Raw genomic sequence first — 15,345 nt, forward strand, 5'->3', positions numbered from 1 at the left:
ATTTATTCTCCTCTCCTATTTTTAATTTTGTTCAAGGGGAATCTTTCTTTTATCTTTGTCTTTGTCTATACTAGTATTGAAGCATTAAGGTAACTTTAGTTTCCTGAAATGAAATAAAGTTGTAATTAAATAGAATTGCAACGAGTTGTTAACTCATATTGTGGTGTTGACCTGTCATCTGGACATGAAAAAATATTGATGAGAATTTAATTGATTTTTTTAAATGATAAAAATTATTAAAAATATAAAACTTATAAAAGGAGTAGCAATTTCTAATAACTTATGAATTTTTTTTATAACTTCCTATTTTTTTATTTTTTTTATAATTTTAATTTTTAAAAATCTTTTTAATAAAAAATCACTACTCATTTTTGTTTTCCTTTACATGTTGTCACAAATTATGAATCAATACATCCTTATCAACTTTTTTAACATCAGATCTCATCAATCAAAATTATTATTCATCATTTACGTTAAACCATTAAATTCATTATCTCTCAAGGCATCTTACTTCACACCCTATACAAGTCAGATCATCATCACACTTCAAGCTCCTCGTTAAAACCAATTTCAAACCTTCAAAATAATAATAAAAAAAAGATATCTATTATTTTCTTAAATACTTATAATTTTATAACTTTTAAAATAAATTTTTATTTTTTTCCATTTTAATTTTTATATAATTTTCTATAACTTATTCAATATTTTTATATTAAAAAATCTATAACCTCTAATATTTTATAATTTTTTTCATTTTTTTCATAACATAATAATAATTTTTTAATATTTTTAATAATTTTTATAGTTTTCTATAATTTTATAATATTTTAATAATTTTAAGCTAAAATAATTAAAAATCAATTAAACCATTTAAAATAATTAAAAACAATTAATTCCTCACGTCAACATTCTTTCATATTTAATAACAGGTCAACCGCCACATCATTATTTTTCATTATAAGGGGTTTTGATGAAAAACTATATTATAAGGACGCAATTGATTGTTAATTTTCGATTAAGAACTCAATTAATTGCACTTTTTAGTCATGGATTTAATTTTTTTTAAATTATTTTAAAAGGGCATTTTTAGTCCCTAAACTCTTTTGCCAAAGTGCAATGTGTCATCATAATATTAGCCAACATGACACATCATCAAAAAAAAATTAACACTTTTAAGGTTAGAGACCATATTGAAAAACAAAAATAAATCTTAGATACTAAATTAGACATCTTGAAAGTAGAAGTATGACATTAAAACTAACCTTAAAATACAACCACCAATCTCTTTAAATTAAACGTAGATTAATTAAAAAGGGTAACCCATGAAAACAGATACCCTACTTTTAGCACATTTCTGTTTTAGTCACTTCAGTTTAAATTTTTTTTATTTGTCATTATCATTATCAAAATTTAATATTTTAGTCACTTAAATCATTAATGTGGCATTTTTTATTTTCATAATAATAAATTTATCTCTCTAATGTTTATAGATTATGTCAATTTAATTATAATTCTAAAAAAATCAACATATTTAACCCCAACTTTACACATTCAATCAATTTGGTTTTACTTCTTAAAATTTCAAAAAATTACTTAAAAGTTCATTTTTCAATTTAAAAATTGAAAACCATAACCTTATTAACAATTTTATTTACATTTTTTATTATATTATTAATAATTATTATTTTATAAAAAATAAATACTTGAATAAATTTTAATATCATTTTTATTTGGGAGTGCATCTTAAGACTAATAATATTAATGGGTAAAACAATAATTTTTTTAATAAAGGAAGAAAATAAGCACTTATCAAAACGCTGCTTTTTACCGTTGGTCTTTACTTTTAAGGGAGAAAAAATCTGCATCACACTGAAAGTGAATACGATGAGGATAAAAAAGACAGTTAAAGAAAAAGCAATAGCTCAACCAAAGTTTCTGTTAAACCATACCAATGAATGTACCCAAGTTTGAGTACATTAAATTAAAGCAACAAGAAAATATCACCCCAAATGCCACACCAATGCTTTTGTCAAGTTTATATGTTTATTCATATTTTGGTTGCTCTTTTATTCGTCATTTGAACTGACCAAATGGATCAAAGTGATTAGCCAAAGAAGCTTGTGACGATGGTTCACCACCACCACCGCTCGAACCATCCCTCATGTACCCTCCCATGGCCGTCGCCCCATCGAAAATCCCCTGCTGATGTCCCACATGGAATCCAGCTCCATATGGTGCCATCATCATAGACGGTCCATAGTCTATCCCACGCTTCAACATCGGCTCGCTACGCAGCGAAGTCCTTTCGTTCTCATTTTCCCGGTACCTGTTCAAGAATACGGTGAGGGGCTCAACGTAGTCGTCGAAACCCAGCTTTCCCATGGCCCAAAGCACGTCCTCCGCAGTGATGGTCTTGCGTTGCTCGCGTTGGCACCGTTCGTTGGCTTCCCCAGTGATGAAGCTTATGTACTCCGAGACGCATTCCTGGATGGTTTCCTTTGCGTCGTCGGAGATTTTGGCATGCGTCGGAAGGATGCGACGCATGATGCGGATCACGTTGGCTATCGGCATGTATTGATCTTGCTCACGTACCATACACGGCGGAGGCATGGTGTTTGAGTTGGCGGCGTTGCCATTGTTAGCGGCGTTGTTATTGATGATGGTGTTGGTGTTGGTGTTGGAGTTTGAAGAATCGCCATGCATGATGCTCAGCCCTGGGTATTAATTAATTAAGAGCACGCAAAACATCAACGACATTAATTTAAAATAGCTCGCAACAAAGATATTAATTCTAATAATAATTTGAAAACAACCTCCACCCCTAATATATCTTATAATTAAATCACTTAATTAATCACACACCAATTTAATTACTGAAAAAATTAATTGTTTTTATTTAAAGTAAAAAATAATAATATGATAGTGTCTTCTTATCGTCTTATATTTTCATATAAAATCTATAAAAATATAATTTAAATCCAAAATAACTTAAACAATTTTATATTTCAATCAAAATTTAATTAAAATTTTACATTAATTATTTATAAATATATTTTTACATACATGTTTTTACCTCATTAAATTGCCATAAAGTCAAAGCAACAATAAATGACAAAATTAAAAAAAAAAAAAGTAAAAGTCTGAAGTTTGGAAAGAGTGAAGCATTGTTCACTAAATAATAATAAATTCAATACTTAATAATAATTATTTAAAAATAATTATTTTTTATTAATTAGAAAAGAAATTTTAATTTTTTTAAAAAAATATTTGTTAAATGTTAACCCACATCCTTTTTTTTTAACAAGTTACAAAGATAATTAAAACAATAGAATCCCAAAAATTATAAGTAAAAGTCTAAAATTGAATTATGTGGACTAAAAACTAAAATATATTTAAACCAAAACCATAATAAATCAGGATAGAAGAATTAAATCAAAATAGAATCTAATTAAACTCCAACTTAAAAATTATATCTTCAATTTTCATTATGAATGGAATGGAACGAAAGAAGAACGAAAATCAGAAAAACTGCCACCTTAGTGGGGTGTACGTCACACGTGCCAAACAGAAAGTGAGGTTAAGTGCCTCAATCCAGGCACGGACGATTAATTGGGCCCCACCATTTGGGATGGGCCCAAATTAGTTTCTTAAAATACGGGCCCCACCTATCACTGTTTAGATTCTTTGTTGGGAGTCTCAGCCCAAAGTCAATGCCTTTTCCCCCTTTCTCCAGATTTTAAGATTTCCTCTTTCCCAATTAATTATTTAAAATTATAAAAAAAAAGAGAGAGAATATTTTCATTTTTATTACAATAAAGACAGAATAAAATGAAAAATAAAGACCTTGTCAAGCTTGCAAGAATTAGTATGAATTCAAACTATGTGAAAGAAATTAAAATAAGACGCAAAGAAACAAGTTATTAACATAGTAAAATTTATATAATAATACGAAATGATATGATATAATGGGAATAAATATTTGTTGAGGAGAGCGTTGAAAAGGTTGCATGCAAGCTATTCTTGAAATTCTAATTAAAATTGAAAATGATTTATTTGGTTATCCCACATTTTAGATTTTTAGTTAAAAAGAAAAGTGAGTCGAGATATAGCAAGCGTTACATATCAAGAGTCAAAAAGGTGATTTCAATATATATTTACCTTTCAACTTAAAACTAACCTCACAAACAATGATGGAAATACAATGTTTGCAGCGTTGCATGCAAAGAAATTAACATCATAATAATACTGCTAAAGCCAACTATTTTCTTCTTCTTTTTCTTTACAAAAACAGTATATATTCATGCATGCAGTAGATTATTACTTAATAAAAAAAATTTGAAGGCTTTGGGTTGGTGTACCTGAACTTGATTTTGCATGCTTGTAAAAACGATTGAACCCATCACCACGTTCCATGAGTTTGCCTCTAAGAAAAAATAACAGAAAAAGAAATGGAGAAGAAGAAAGGAGTAGTGTTGGTGTTCTTTGAATGGGGCCGGGCATTTAGACCATTCTATGTTAGGGGGGAATTTATAGTGCGAAACAAATGCACTCCACATGTCGAACAGGCGTTTCTAACGAGGAAGTCAGCATTGCCGGTCACACCACCCTCTCTCATTGGCCCCTGCCCTTCCCCTAACCGGAATTACCAGGTGGCCACTCATAAAGAAGAAGTTATTAAATACTAAATTATTATCTCCACCCTTCCAAACATATTTTTTTATAATATTTATATGATAAATCAAATTTAAAATAGTATTATTATTTATCTATTTTATGGTTTATATTCGGTATTTATATATTATTATTTTTAAATTTTAATTTCTTTCTTTGCACCCGCCTTTATTGATAAATTTAGAATAATTATAGCAAAGAAACAAATTTCTCTCCATTGAAAGACCAACTCTTAATTGCCTCTGTTTAATGATTTCTTACCTTGGAAAGTGCTTATTTTTGGTATATCAAACTTGTTATATAAGTATTCCTAATCATTACTTTTTAAATTATTTGTATTTTGTTTGGGTATTAATGTATATCATATTAGTCTACGTTAACTGTTAAATTTTAAAAATATGCATTACAAAATATTTCATGTTTATTTATAAATTTATTCTACATAAAGCCTCATATCACACTATAAAATAAAATAAAATAAAACGCATAAAATTTATATATTTAGAACACATGTATATATCTAAATTTAATATAAATAAATAATGAATTATAATATTTGAAATTAATAATAACAACGCATACAATATATACAAACAATGTGGGCGAAATAATTTGTATAATAACATTGTAATGTATAAAAATATCAAAATAAAACTTTAGTTAAAATGATAAACTAAGAAAAAGACAAAAGTACATTTGTAATATATAATTTATTTGAAACATATAAGATTATTTTAATAATTTCTTTAATTAAATTAATATCGAGTTGATTTATAACATGAACTCATTCAAACATTATAAATTTTTAATATCAATATCATCTACCATGAAAAAAATAAGAAGGTTAACGATGGAATTGATTTAACGTCAAATTGCTCATCCCTAATTTATAAAATTACTAGTTCAACAATGAAATTCACACATATAGGTCTCAATTGATAAAATTAAAAATTAGCGTAATTTATTTCGCTTTCCAATTTTATATATAAAAAAATATTTTAGTTCTTCATTTATTCTTTTACATTTTTTAACTTTTAAATTTGTATTATTTGTCAAATTACCTAAAAATAGATAGAAAAATTAATATTTTTTAACTTTGTTGATATGGCATACATATGAATTGCCACGTAGCACATTAACAATTAGTTAATTTTTAAAAATTAAAATATTAAAGATACCTTTTTATAATTTTTATATTGTTTAAGTAATTTTATTTTTTTAAAAAAATTAATCAATTATTGATGTGACAATGGTACGGCAATCCATGTGTATGCCACGCTAGCAAAAATTTAAAAATTGTTTTCAATTTGAAGTGATTTGACAATTAAAGCAAGTTTAAAGAATAAAAGAAATGAAAATTTAAATAGTAGGCTAAAATAAATTTTTTTGTAAAGTTAGAGGGTATACCTTAAAAATTCATCAACATCACAAAATTTGGATAAAACTTAGATAAGGTTTTTTTCTTCTATACAAGGACAACCCAAAATTTATTTAATAATGAAAAGGGTAATCCACATAAATAGTCACCCAATTATTAGAAATTTTTTTATTCGGTTACCCAATTTTTAAAAGTTAAAAAATGATCACTTGACTTACTATTTTATTTTTTAAAATCCAAAACTGTGAAATAATTAACAGTTGACATGGCTGTGAAGTTAATGAATTGTTTTTTTTTTTAATTTATTTTTAGGGAAAGGTTTGTATGAAACAGAGACGCTACATCATCCTGTATCACTTACTAATTATTTAATGTGATGTCTCTGTTTCATAGAAACATTTCCCTAAAAATAAATTTAAAAAAAACAAGTCATTAACTTAAAAGCCACATCAGCCAACAAGTAAGTATTTAACAGTTTTGGACTAAAAATAAAAATAAAAAATTAGTCAAATGACTTTTAAAAATTGAATGAATAACAAGAAAGTTTCTAAAAATCAGGTGATCGATTATGTAATTTACCCTAAAAAAAATATTTATATTTAATCATAAAAACATATGAATATAAAAAAAGAAAATGAGCTGAATACTGTACAATTTCTATTTTCAGATCCCAATCCTTATAATTACTTTAAAATCTAAATTTGTTTGTTATCAAAATTAAATCTATAGGCACAATTAAAATGTGAGTTTTAGAGTCCTATAAATTGTTATCATATGAGATATAATGACGTAAAAACTTTAATATCATAGCCTAAAAATTTGAAATTTAAAACAGTTAATAAAATATATAAAATCTATAAAAAAATCTAAAAATTCAAATAAATATATATATTTTAAAATTTTAAAAAATTATTAGAAACATAAAAAAAATATAAAAAGGGTAAAAGATTATATATATACCAAATAAAGTATATCCACTTACTTAAGTTCCTTATTAATAAAAATTGAAACTTGGAACTCATCCTCTTCTTCAACATCAAAACCGCACCAATTATAACAATAATCCAAATTGATTTCAAATTTTATGGTATTTAAACCATTCCCTCATACTAAACCTGATTTCACCACGGAAGCATTTAGGAATTCATCAAATGGTGCTTTAAACAATTAAATGATACACTTTTAGACTCCACTAATAGAGTCAAGTGTATGGTAAAATATTACGTAAGATTAAAAAAGAAAAAAATGTGCAATTGTTTTCTGGTAAAATCTAAAATTAGAATTGAAGAAGAAATAAAAGGGAAATGTTACAGGTTAAATTAACCAAAATGGTAAAGATTGAGGGCTGTATCTATGGTTATACAATAATATAGGGATTGTGCTTAAAATTTACGCCACAAGTTAATGTGGGAAATACATAAGAGTCAGGCCTTAAAACGTTTGCGATAATATCCAAAATCTTGTCCATATAAAACTGGGTGATGATGTTACACTAACCATGCTGGCTTTTTAGAGACCCGAGTGCTAATACCTATCAAAATTCACTCAGTCCCATATACATATATATATAACACTCCATCTAATCCAATTTTACCTCATATACACATCATAATCCCAAACTACCAACACTTTTGTCTCTCTAGTCTCTACAGTCTCGTTTTTCGCTTGCGTCCTTTGGATCGCTGCTTCCGAGTTGTTTTCAAACCATTCAAACCTTCTTTTATTGGCTTCATATCACCATTGCTTAATTGGTAGTCAAATGTTTTAACATTCGTAACAATTGCATGAACTGTCATCTCACTTTTCGGGACTAATACGGTTTTCCTCTCCACCACCGCATTCTGCCCGCATTTCGAATCTTCAATTGCTGCATCTCTCATCTTTTCCAATGTGGCATTCTTGTCAAGTTTGAAACCTTCGATTGAATCCTGCACAGTGCAAAGTTACAAACCCGTCAGAATCCAGAGTTGAAATTATTAGCATAAATAAGCAATAAAAATAGCTGCTCACCTGAAAATTAAAAGGAATTTCAATTCGAGTGTTAAGGCAACCGCATCCATCACTAAACTTGAGGTTCAAGAATATCTCAAATGTTTCAGTTAGAACAGTTCTCCTAAAACACATTAACGAACATGTCATGACAAAGAATCAAAGAGATATGTTTGTATATTACACACCCCGGAACATATAACCGCTGCATTGATAACATAAGACTATGTTAAATACTTGATGTTCATTTTATGGATCCCATGTTAGAACGAATTAAACGAGTACGAGCTAATTTTATGAATTCAAGCATTGTTCGTAAAGAGCAAAAGATCATAAACACAAATCTGACTTGATGTATAAGAGTTCTTAACAAAGCTTCAAGTGGATAAGATTAGACAACATAATGGAACGTTTGCTAGCAAAAACTAAGTTGCTCTTGGACTTATCATTTTTCTTGAATTACCCATACATTCGACATATATTTGGACATGAGCATGGGGATATGGCCATCCAAAGCTCCTCCAGATATATGGAAAAACTTAGGAAAAAAGGTTAGCCTCGAACACAGCTGTATGCAACATACAAGTAAAAATGCTTTCTCACGGCAATACTAGATACAGTTACCTTTTCAGTAGAAATGGCTGTGTATCTAGAGTAGCTTCTTTGTAATTTTGATTGTTCGAGAAAGAAACCTGGAGAACAGGCATAGCAAAAGAATAGGGCAAGAAAAAAATAATAATTAGCCAATAATATCTCATAGAAAAAGACTCTTGTAATTGTCTATTCCCGGCTACTTCCCACCTCATGTTGACTGTATGATTAACAAGACTTGACCTTGCTTTTATTATGTAGGTTTTCCCTTAACTACTTAGAGAGCAGAAAATCGAAGTATTATGAGAGCCCATGGTACACTAGTTTGCTAGCAGATGATAGAAAGCCTATGACTACAGATGCTGCCAAAGAATACAAACATGAAAAGGCTGGTGCAAAAATCTAACTTCACCTCAATGGACTTAATGAATGGCAATGGAGCACTTAGTCCATGAACACTTGCTATGCGGATGGTCCAGTTGACAAATTTTTTATCTGCAATGTCAATGAACAAACCATGTCATGGAGCGACAAAAAGAAAGCCTCAAACAAGTAATATTACAAGATAAGTACTTGGTAGTATTCTTATGATACAAGCATAGGTGGCCTACTTCGTCTTGGCCACAGACGATGCATAACAAGTTATTAGTTTAGAGTGTATGCTTACCGTCACATTATAGACAATGGTTAGAGGGCATTCATCCTAAAAGAATAAACACAATTCTATAGAGAAGAATTAAACCAAAGTACCAAACTGTTTTAAAGACTGAAAACTAAAAAGCAGACTAATCGAAGCCATACAGCTCTATGAAAAGGGATTTCCGGCAGGGAAGAGTACCAAACCCCAAGCTTTATCTATTGCACCATATGTATTTTCAAATTAAGTCAGTGACCTAAAAGATGCATCGTTTCTTGTTGAAGGGATTATTATGGCATAAACACATAGCAACACAAATTATCCCTGTAATTTGTATAAATAACTGAATTTGGGACACTTTATCGAGAACGTTACCAGAACTTAGGGATTGTGATAGAATAGTCTGGAAGAGATCAATTCGGATATATGGAGGAATCTTCATATTAAGAAGTTCCATGACTCCTGCAATGACCTGTTCTTTTTCAAGTTAAAACATAGACAATAGTAAACTAGCAAGCTTTATAAGCACCCAAACTTAGCTAAAAAATTGGGACATGATAAATAAACGGTACATTAAGGATCTTATGATACCGTATCTACAAAACCATGGATCACCAAACTTGCTTTCTTGTCCTTTGGAGTTTTCTGCAAAGGTTAATAAGAGACATTATCAAAAACTTGATAGCAACCTTTGCCCATATCAAACCAACAGCAAAGTGAACAGTAAAGAAAGTTATCTATTCACGGCTACTTTTCAATCTTCATCCTCGTGACATTTTCTTTCCCTTCAATCAATACTTATTAGAAGTTTACAAATTGCAGTAGGATTTTCGCATGAGGCCTTAGAAATATCAATTTTAAAAAAAGGCTACAACCGTAAGATCTTTTGTCACAGAGCTCACTAAGAAGCTTTCATGCAAAATAGAACTCTGTATTGATAATTTGCAAGCCTTTAGGAGCCCATTTCACCATTACACTTAGTATATAAAGCTTCATGGTTTCACATCTCAAACATCAGGGCTCATGATGTTTACAAATTGCAGTAGGATTTTCGCATGAGGCGTTAGAAATATCAATTTTAAAAAAAGGCCACAACCGTAAGATCTTCTATCACAGAGCTCACTAAGAAGCTTTCATGCAAAATAGAACTCTGTATTGATAATTTGCAAGCCTTTAGGAGCCCATTTCACCATTACACTTAGTTTATAAAGCTTCATGGTTAAGGGAACTTCACATCTCAAACATCAGGGATCATGATGCATCTGATAAAGCATATTCCTCATGCATCAGCCATACAGTTTCAGTTCGGTTTCAGTTTCTACCTTGATTTGAGTGAGAGAAAAAAGATATAAATTCAAACTTTTTAAAGATTTCTGCAAATACTCAGAGAAAAGACAGAATACCTGAAGATTCACAATAACAATCTTCCCCCCACCACGAAGAGATTTCAAAGGCAGATTGCATGCAGGAGTGATCTGCAAACTGTATGGAATAGTTATTATGCCCATGACCAAGAACCAAACCAAAACAAAACAAAACAAAGGATATATTAAACTATACATAAAATTCCCTGGTTGACAAAGAGCTATGCTGCACGGCGGAAATATCTTCTATGTTCAGGAATTGGGATCCACAAACTTGATACTCGACATGTAACATAGACACCACAAACTTGACACTTGACACTTGACACTTGACATGTAACATAGGACTAGTGATTTTCCAACTTCCCTATCTTTCATCTGACAGTAAACTCATTGAAGGCTGCATGTCTGTTGAGGCTCCCTATCCAAGTAATACAACTTGGATCTAAACTTCATTGAGATTATCCACATGATTTCTAATTACTAGAAAAGTATATTTTGTAATTCCGAAGATACTTGAAATGATTTATTCAAGATTTAACAAATTCATTCATATGGATAAACTGATTTCAGTGTTGCAAAGGACCCTATTCAGAACATTAACAATTATGTAAACTTTATTCCAGCATATGCAATTTTATGCAGCAAAACCTTCCAAGATGAAACTATCTGAAGCTCAATCTGAGTTATCCAAACAAACTTAAAATTATGAAAGGTTGTCTGCTAATGGTGCTTACAAAAACATATTGTTAGAATCTTGTAAATGCCCATCAAGGAACTAAGTTCCTCAGATACAACCAATGAGAATGGTTGATGATGTCAAGGCATAATAGCATATTTCCATAGAACCCGTATATAATTCAAGAACAAAAAGGATCATAGCAAATACCTTGTCCCCAAACAAAGCACCAAATCACCCATTCTACAGTGCTTCTCCGCTAGATTCATCTCCTTTGGCGGCAGTGCATCCTGCAGATTGGGGGAAAGAGTATCAAACAAAGTAAAAATTCTCAGCAACATATTTTAACAAAAGGAAATCATAAAACAAATGTATCCAACAATGAATCTGGTTTCTTGGCCAGTATATTATATCACTGATCAGATTAAACAATTTCTATCTTTTGTATATTTCATATCCACCCTTTTAGATAAGTATATATAAGCCATCCTCTAGAATGGAGAACAACTGTTACACTGTTTTTGTCAAGTATATAAACTATACTAACCAATGCCATGCTCCAAATTATTCTAATATGTTGACTATAAAATGATTCCGAATATGTAAGACATTGAACATATTATTGGAGAATAATTTAAAGAACCAAGGCAGGACACTAGATTTGTTAGTATACTTCAGGGGTCACAGATGGAACTACAAAATTGAAAGATGTCAGAAAGTTTGGCACTTATTCCATTTTCTTTTCATTATTCTGAAACATAAATCATAGTTTAGAGAGCAAAATAAAATAAGTAGGTCTAATTTTGCTTATAGAATATGCTTTCTTCTTACCTTCCGATTCTAATAGAAGGAAAGCAAGGGCACTAGTCTGGAATGCTAAGATGCCAAGAATATCATATAATGCCTAATTCAAGTGCATCAAGGAAAAAGTAGGCAAACCTCCCAGTCAAGAACTGTATCCCTAAGTTTTGCTCCACATTTCTCATCAGAACAACGTCGTGATGTCTCTTTCAATCCAATAGTTTCCAACTCAAAATCTCGGTAATACCTAAAAAGGTTTTATGACAACATAAGATTCTATACATGGAAGACAAACTTTCAAATAAAAGAAAAAGGCAACTAGGGGAGATGGGACTGCTTTTATGGGTAAAAAAAAATCACAAACATAAGTAAAATAAAATCTGTAAACTATAATGAAGAATTGTCAGAAAAAGGCCTACAAGTTGCATTCTTGGTTTCTGATAAAAAAATATATATGTTTCTTACTCAGCACCACATGAGGGACAAGTTTCCATAAACGAGTTCCCATGCAGTTCGGCAAGCTTCTCCCTTGGTATTCCAGATCGAAGATGGAGACCATCAACATTCTAGTAAAAAGTAGAGGGGACAAGAAGTAAAAGATCAAATCAACAAGACTGTTACAGGGACAAATGATAGGCATGATAGCACATTTGGGGATCAAAAGGCAATCTAGAAACCCAGAATTAAGCATATTGTGGACAACAGCTTTGAGTTATTAGACAGAGCCAAAAAGTACACAAAGAATCAGGATTTGGGTTATTACAGTCACAGCTGACAACAAGACAACAAGAAAATTAACTTCAATTCTCAATTTTGTTATTAGGTGCAAGTTCAAGATAAAAAAAACTTACTAGCCCCAAAATTTTGGAATGGATTTTAAGAGTGTAAATAATAAACTAGAATAGCCCTATTTAACGATATTCAAACCAAAGTTCTACAACAAACGTATCTTACATGCATTAAAGTAATAACATAACCAAGCCATACCTGACTAATAACAAACTTCAAAATGCCAGCCTTCTCCAATCCAACCAGAGCCATATGGGTCATGCTTGGCATTGCACGGTGAAAAGGTAGGGATGCTTCAGGCAAGGGCTGACCTTCACGCTGCAGTAGGTAAATGAAAATAGAAGATATCATCAAGAAGGTAGATCACAAGTGCATGCTTTAAATTTGATAGTTTTTCAAGTGAATACTTGTTTCTTGTCAAACACCGCAACATGTCAACAATTTAGGAAGGTTAAACAACCAGCTAAATGGAACTTTATCTACACATTAAATCTGTTTATTTTCATAATCTTTTGCCATGAACACAAGAAATCTGTTTCAGTAGAATATATTTTTCTTCAAAATCAGAGGGGATTTCTTCAGAAAACCAACATAACTCAAGGAAACTGTTTCAAATCCCTGGAACAGAGCTCCAGGGGCAGAAGTTGAGAGTGTGCTAAACAAAGTATTCTTTAACAAGAACAAGAAATTCAACAAACACCTAGTTGTCTACCAAGAATAAATCTCATGTCTTCACCTGCAATGTCCATATTCCTTTGGGGCCTCGAAAATCAGGTATGCCACAAGAAGTTGATATTCCTGCACCTGTAAACACCACTAGATGTCTACTCTGCAAGTAAAAACAAAAGTTTGAAGAGGCTGATTGGCATAAACCAATCCCGTAAAATTATATGCAGCAGTAATAAGAGTTAGTTGGCATAGGTTCTAACCTTTTCTATCAATTTTGCAAGTTGTTCAATCTGCCATTGCAAAAGTTAAAACTCACATTAGCAAAGGAGGTAAATACATTAAGAAATCTTATCAATTATCTTGCAGCACAATGCCTGCTGACGAATTCCATAATCTATACTGCATGATAAAGAAATGACATTGCCATTAAACTAAATAACAATCAAAACTTTGCATGCATGTCTAAAGCATTTATCAAACTGAACACTAATTGAGCCTTTAAGCGCCTTCAATTAGTCCAGTAGTTTCCACTTAAATGTTCTAATTCACGCATAACAAGTAGTGCAAGATAACAAGTTTGAGATCAAACCCAATAAACCCCTAGTCTTGCCACACTAAATGCCAAAAACCTTGATATCAGGATCATTCAAAAACACAACCTTCGCAACATTACACCAACCAAATAAAAACCTAAGTGCCATTAATGGGTATTATGATAAAAGCAGACATAAACACTATAGGTAGCAATAAGAAACAAGTTAAAAAGGGAAGAAAAACCCTTACTTTATCTTGTAAAACATGAGCAGAGTCAAAGAACTCAGTCATTCCAACTTGACCCACATCTTCTATGAATGAGAGCTTCTCTGCATAGCCAAGAGACATGGTGGCAACTCTTTTCTCTCTCTCTCTCTCTGAAAGAAGAAAACACCAGTTTCCTTGTGTATGGAAAGTGTTTCTTGGGATCAAAAAGAAGGGAAAAGAGAGAGAAAAGAGGGACTCTCTCTCTCTATAACTCTACTTTTTTCTTCTCTAAATTTGCATAAGGGGGAGTTTAATTTCTTTTGCTTCTTTTAAGGAAACCCCAACTCAAAAGCCAAAATTGGCACTTGCTTCACCTGCGTACAAGAGAGAAAGAATCCCATTAAAAGTTGAAATAACATTTATGCCCCTATTCTTTTTCATTCCTTTCATTTTTTTTACTTTATTTTCTTTTTTTAAAAATCTTTTGATAGCAATTATTAATATTATCAGAGAATTTTATGTATAAAAATATTTCATTTAATTGATGAAAAAAAAATGAAGCTTTCAACTTTAATTTCTTTTTTCATTGAAAATAAAACATAATTCCAATTACGTAGATACTTTTGTTCTTTTTTGTGTTCTCTATACATTCTCTGTTATGTTAGAAAGTAGCTATTATAATAAGCGTATTTGAGTAATACAACATTTCTTTTAATAAATTCCAATTAACCCATGTTTTTAAACTTATTATTTTTTATTTATTAATTTAACCTTTTTTTTTGGTAAAGGGAGGATAAGTATAAAAATATTCATTCAAAATATATATACATATTAATGTTCAATTACAAAAAGTAATCATTATGAGTATAATTAATCATTGTAAAATATAATATACACCAAAATATTTCTAAATACATGTTTATACAATGAAATTTAAGTCAAAATAAAAACTTTGAATTTATTAACATATTTTATATTAAATTTAAAAATATAATTATGTTAATCAATTAAAAAAATTAACATAAATGTTATTCAC

The 15,345-nt window shown here is 30.3% G+C and overlaps 2 protein-coding genes across 3 annotated transcripts; both read right to left on the reverse strand.

Annotated features, from left to right (window-relative positions):
* Positions 1 to 1,923: 1,923 nt before the first annotated feature.
* Positions 1,924 to 4,495, reverse strand: LOC107920272 (nuclear transcription factor Y subunit B-9). The gene is made up of 2 exons (XM_016849888.2): positions 4,359 to 4,495; positions 1,924 to 2,714 (listed from the first exon to the last, which is right to left on the reverse strand). Exons 1-2 carry the CDS (start codon positions 4,411 to 4,413, stop codon positions 2,074 to 2,076), a joined length of 696 nt encoding a protein of 231 aa, XP_016705377.2. The 5' UTR covers positions 4,414 to 4,495; the 3' UTR covers positions 1,924 to 2,073.
* Positions 4,496 to 7,343: 2,848 nt separating this feature from the next.
* Positions 7,344 to 14,691, reverse strand: LOC121212471 (NAD-dependent protein deacetylase SRT1). Of its 2 annotated transcripts, none has more exons than XM_041085261.1 (14): positions 14,352 to 14,691; positions 13,829 to 13,858; positions 13,636 to 13,728; positions 13,098 to 13,217; positions 12,576 to 12,676; positions 12,249 to 12,357; positions 11,520 to 11,599; positions 10,670 to 10,748; positions 9,858 to 9,911; positions 9,642 to 9,738; positions 9,042 to 9,124; positions 8,663 to 8,730; positions 8,060 to 8,162; positions 7,344 to 7,977 (listed from the first exon to the last, which is right to left on the reverse strand). In XM_041085261.1, exons 1-14 carry the CDS (start codon positions 14,448 to 14,450, stop codon positions 7,696 to 7,698), a joined length of 1,398 nt encoding a protein of 465 aa, XP_040941195.1. In that variant the 5' UTR covers positions 14,451 to 14,691; the 3' UTR covers positions 7,344 to 7,695. The 2 variants fall into 2 exon arrangements, with proteins under 2 accessions (XP_040941195.1, XP_040941196.1); XM_041085262.1 differs by having other exon boundaries at positions 13,636 to 13,723; positions 14,352 to 14,464.
* Between the last annotated feature and the right edge of the window lie 654 nt (positions 14,692 to 15,345).

The sequence above is a fragment of the Gossypium hirsutum genome, chromosome A13 (assembly GCF_007990345.1).
Source record: "Gossypium hirsutum isolate 1008001.06 chromosome A13, Gossypium_hirsutum_v2.1, whole genome shotgun sequence".
NCBI classification, from domain to species: Eukaryota; Viridiplantae; Streptophyta; class Magnoliopsida; order Malvales; family Malvaceae; genus Gossypium; species Gossypium hirsutum.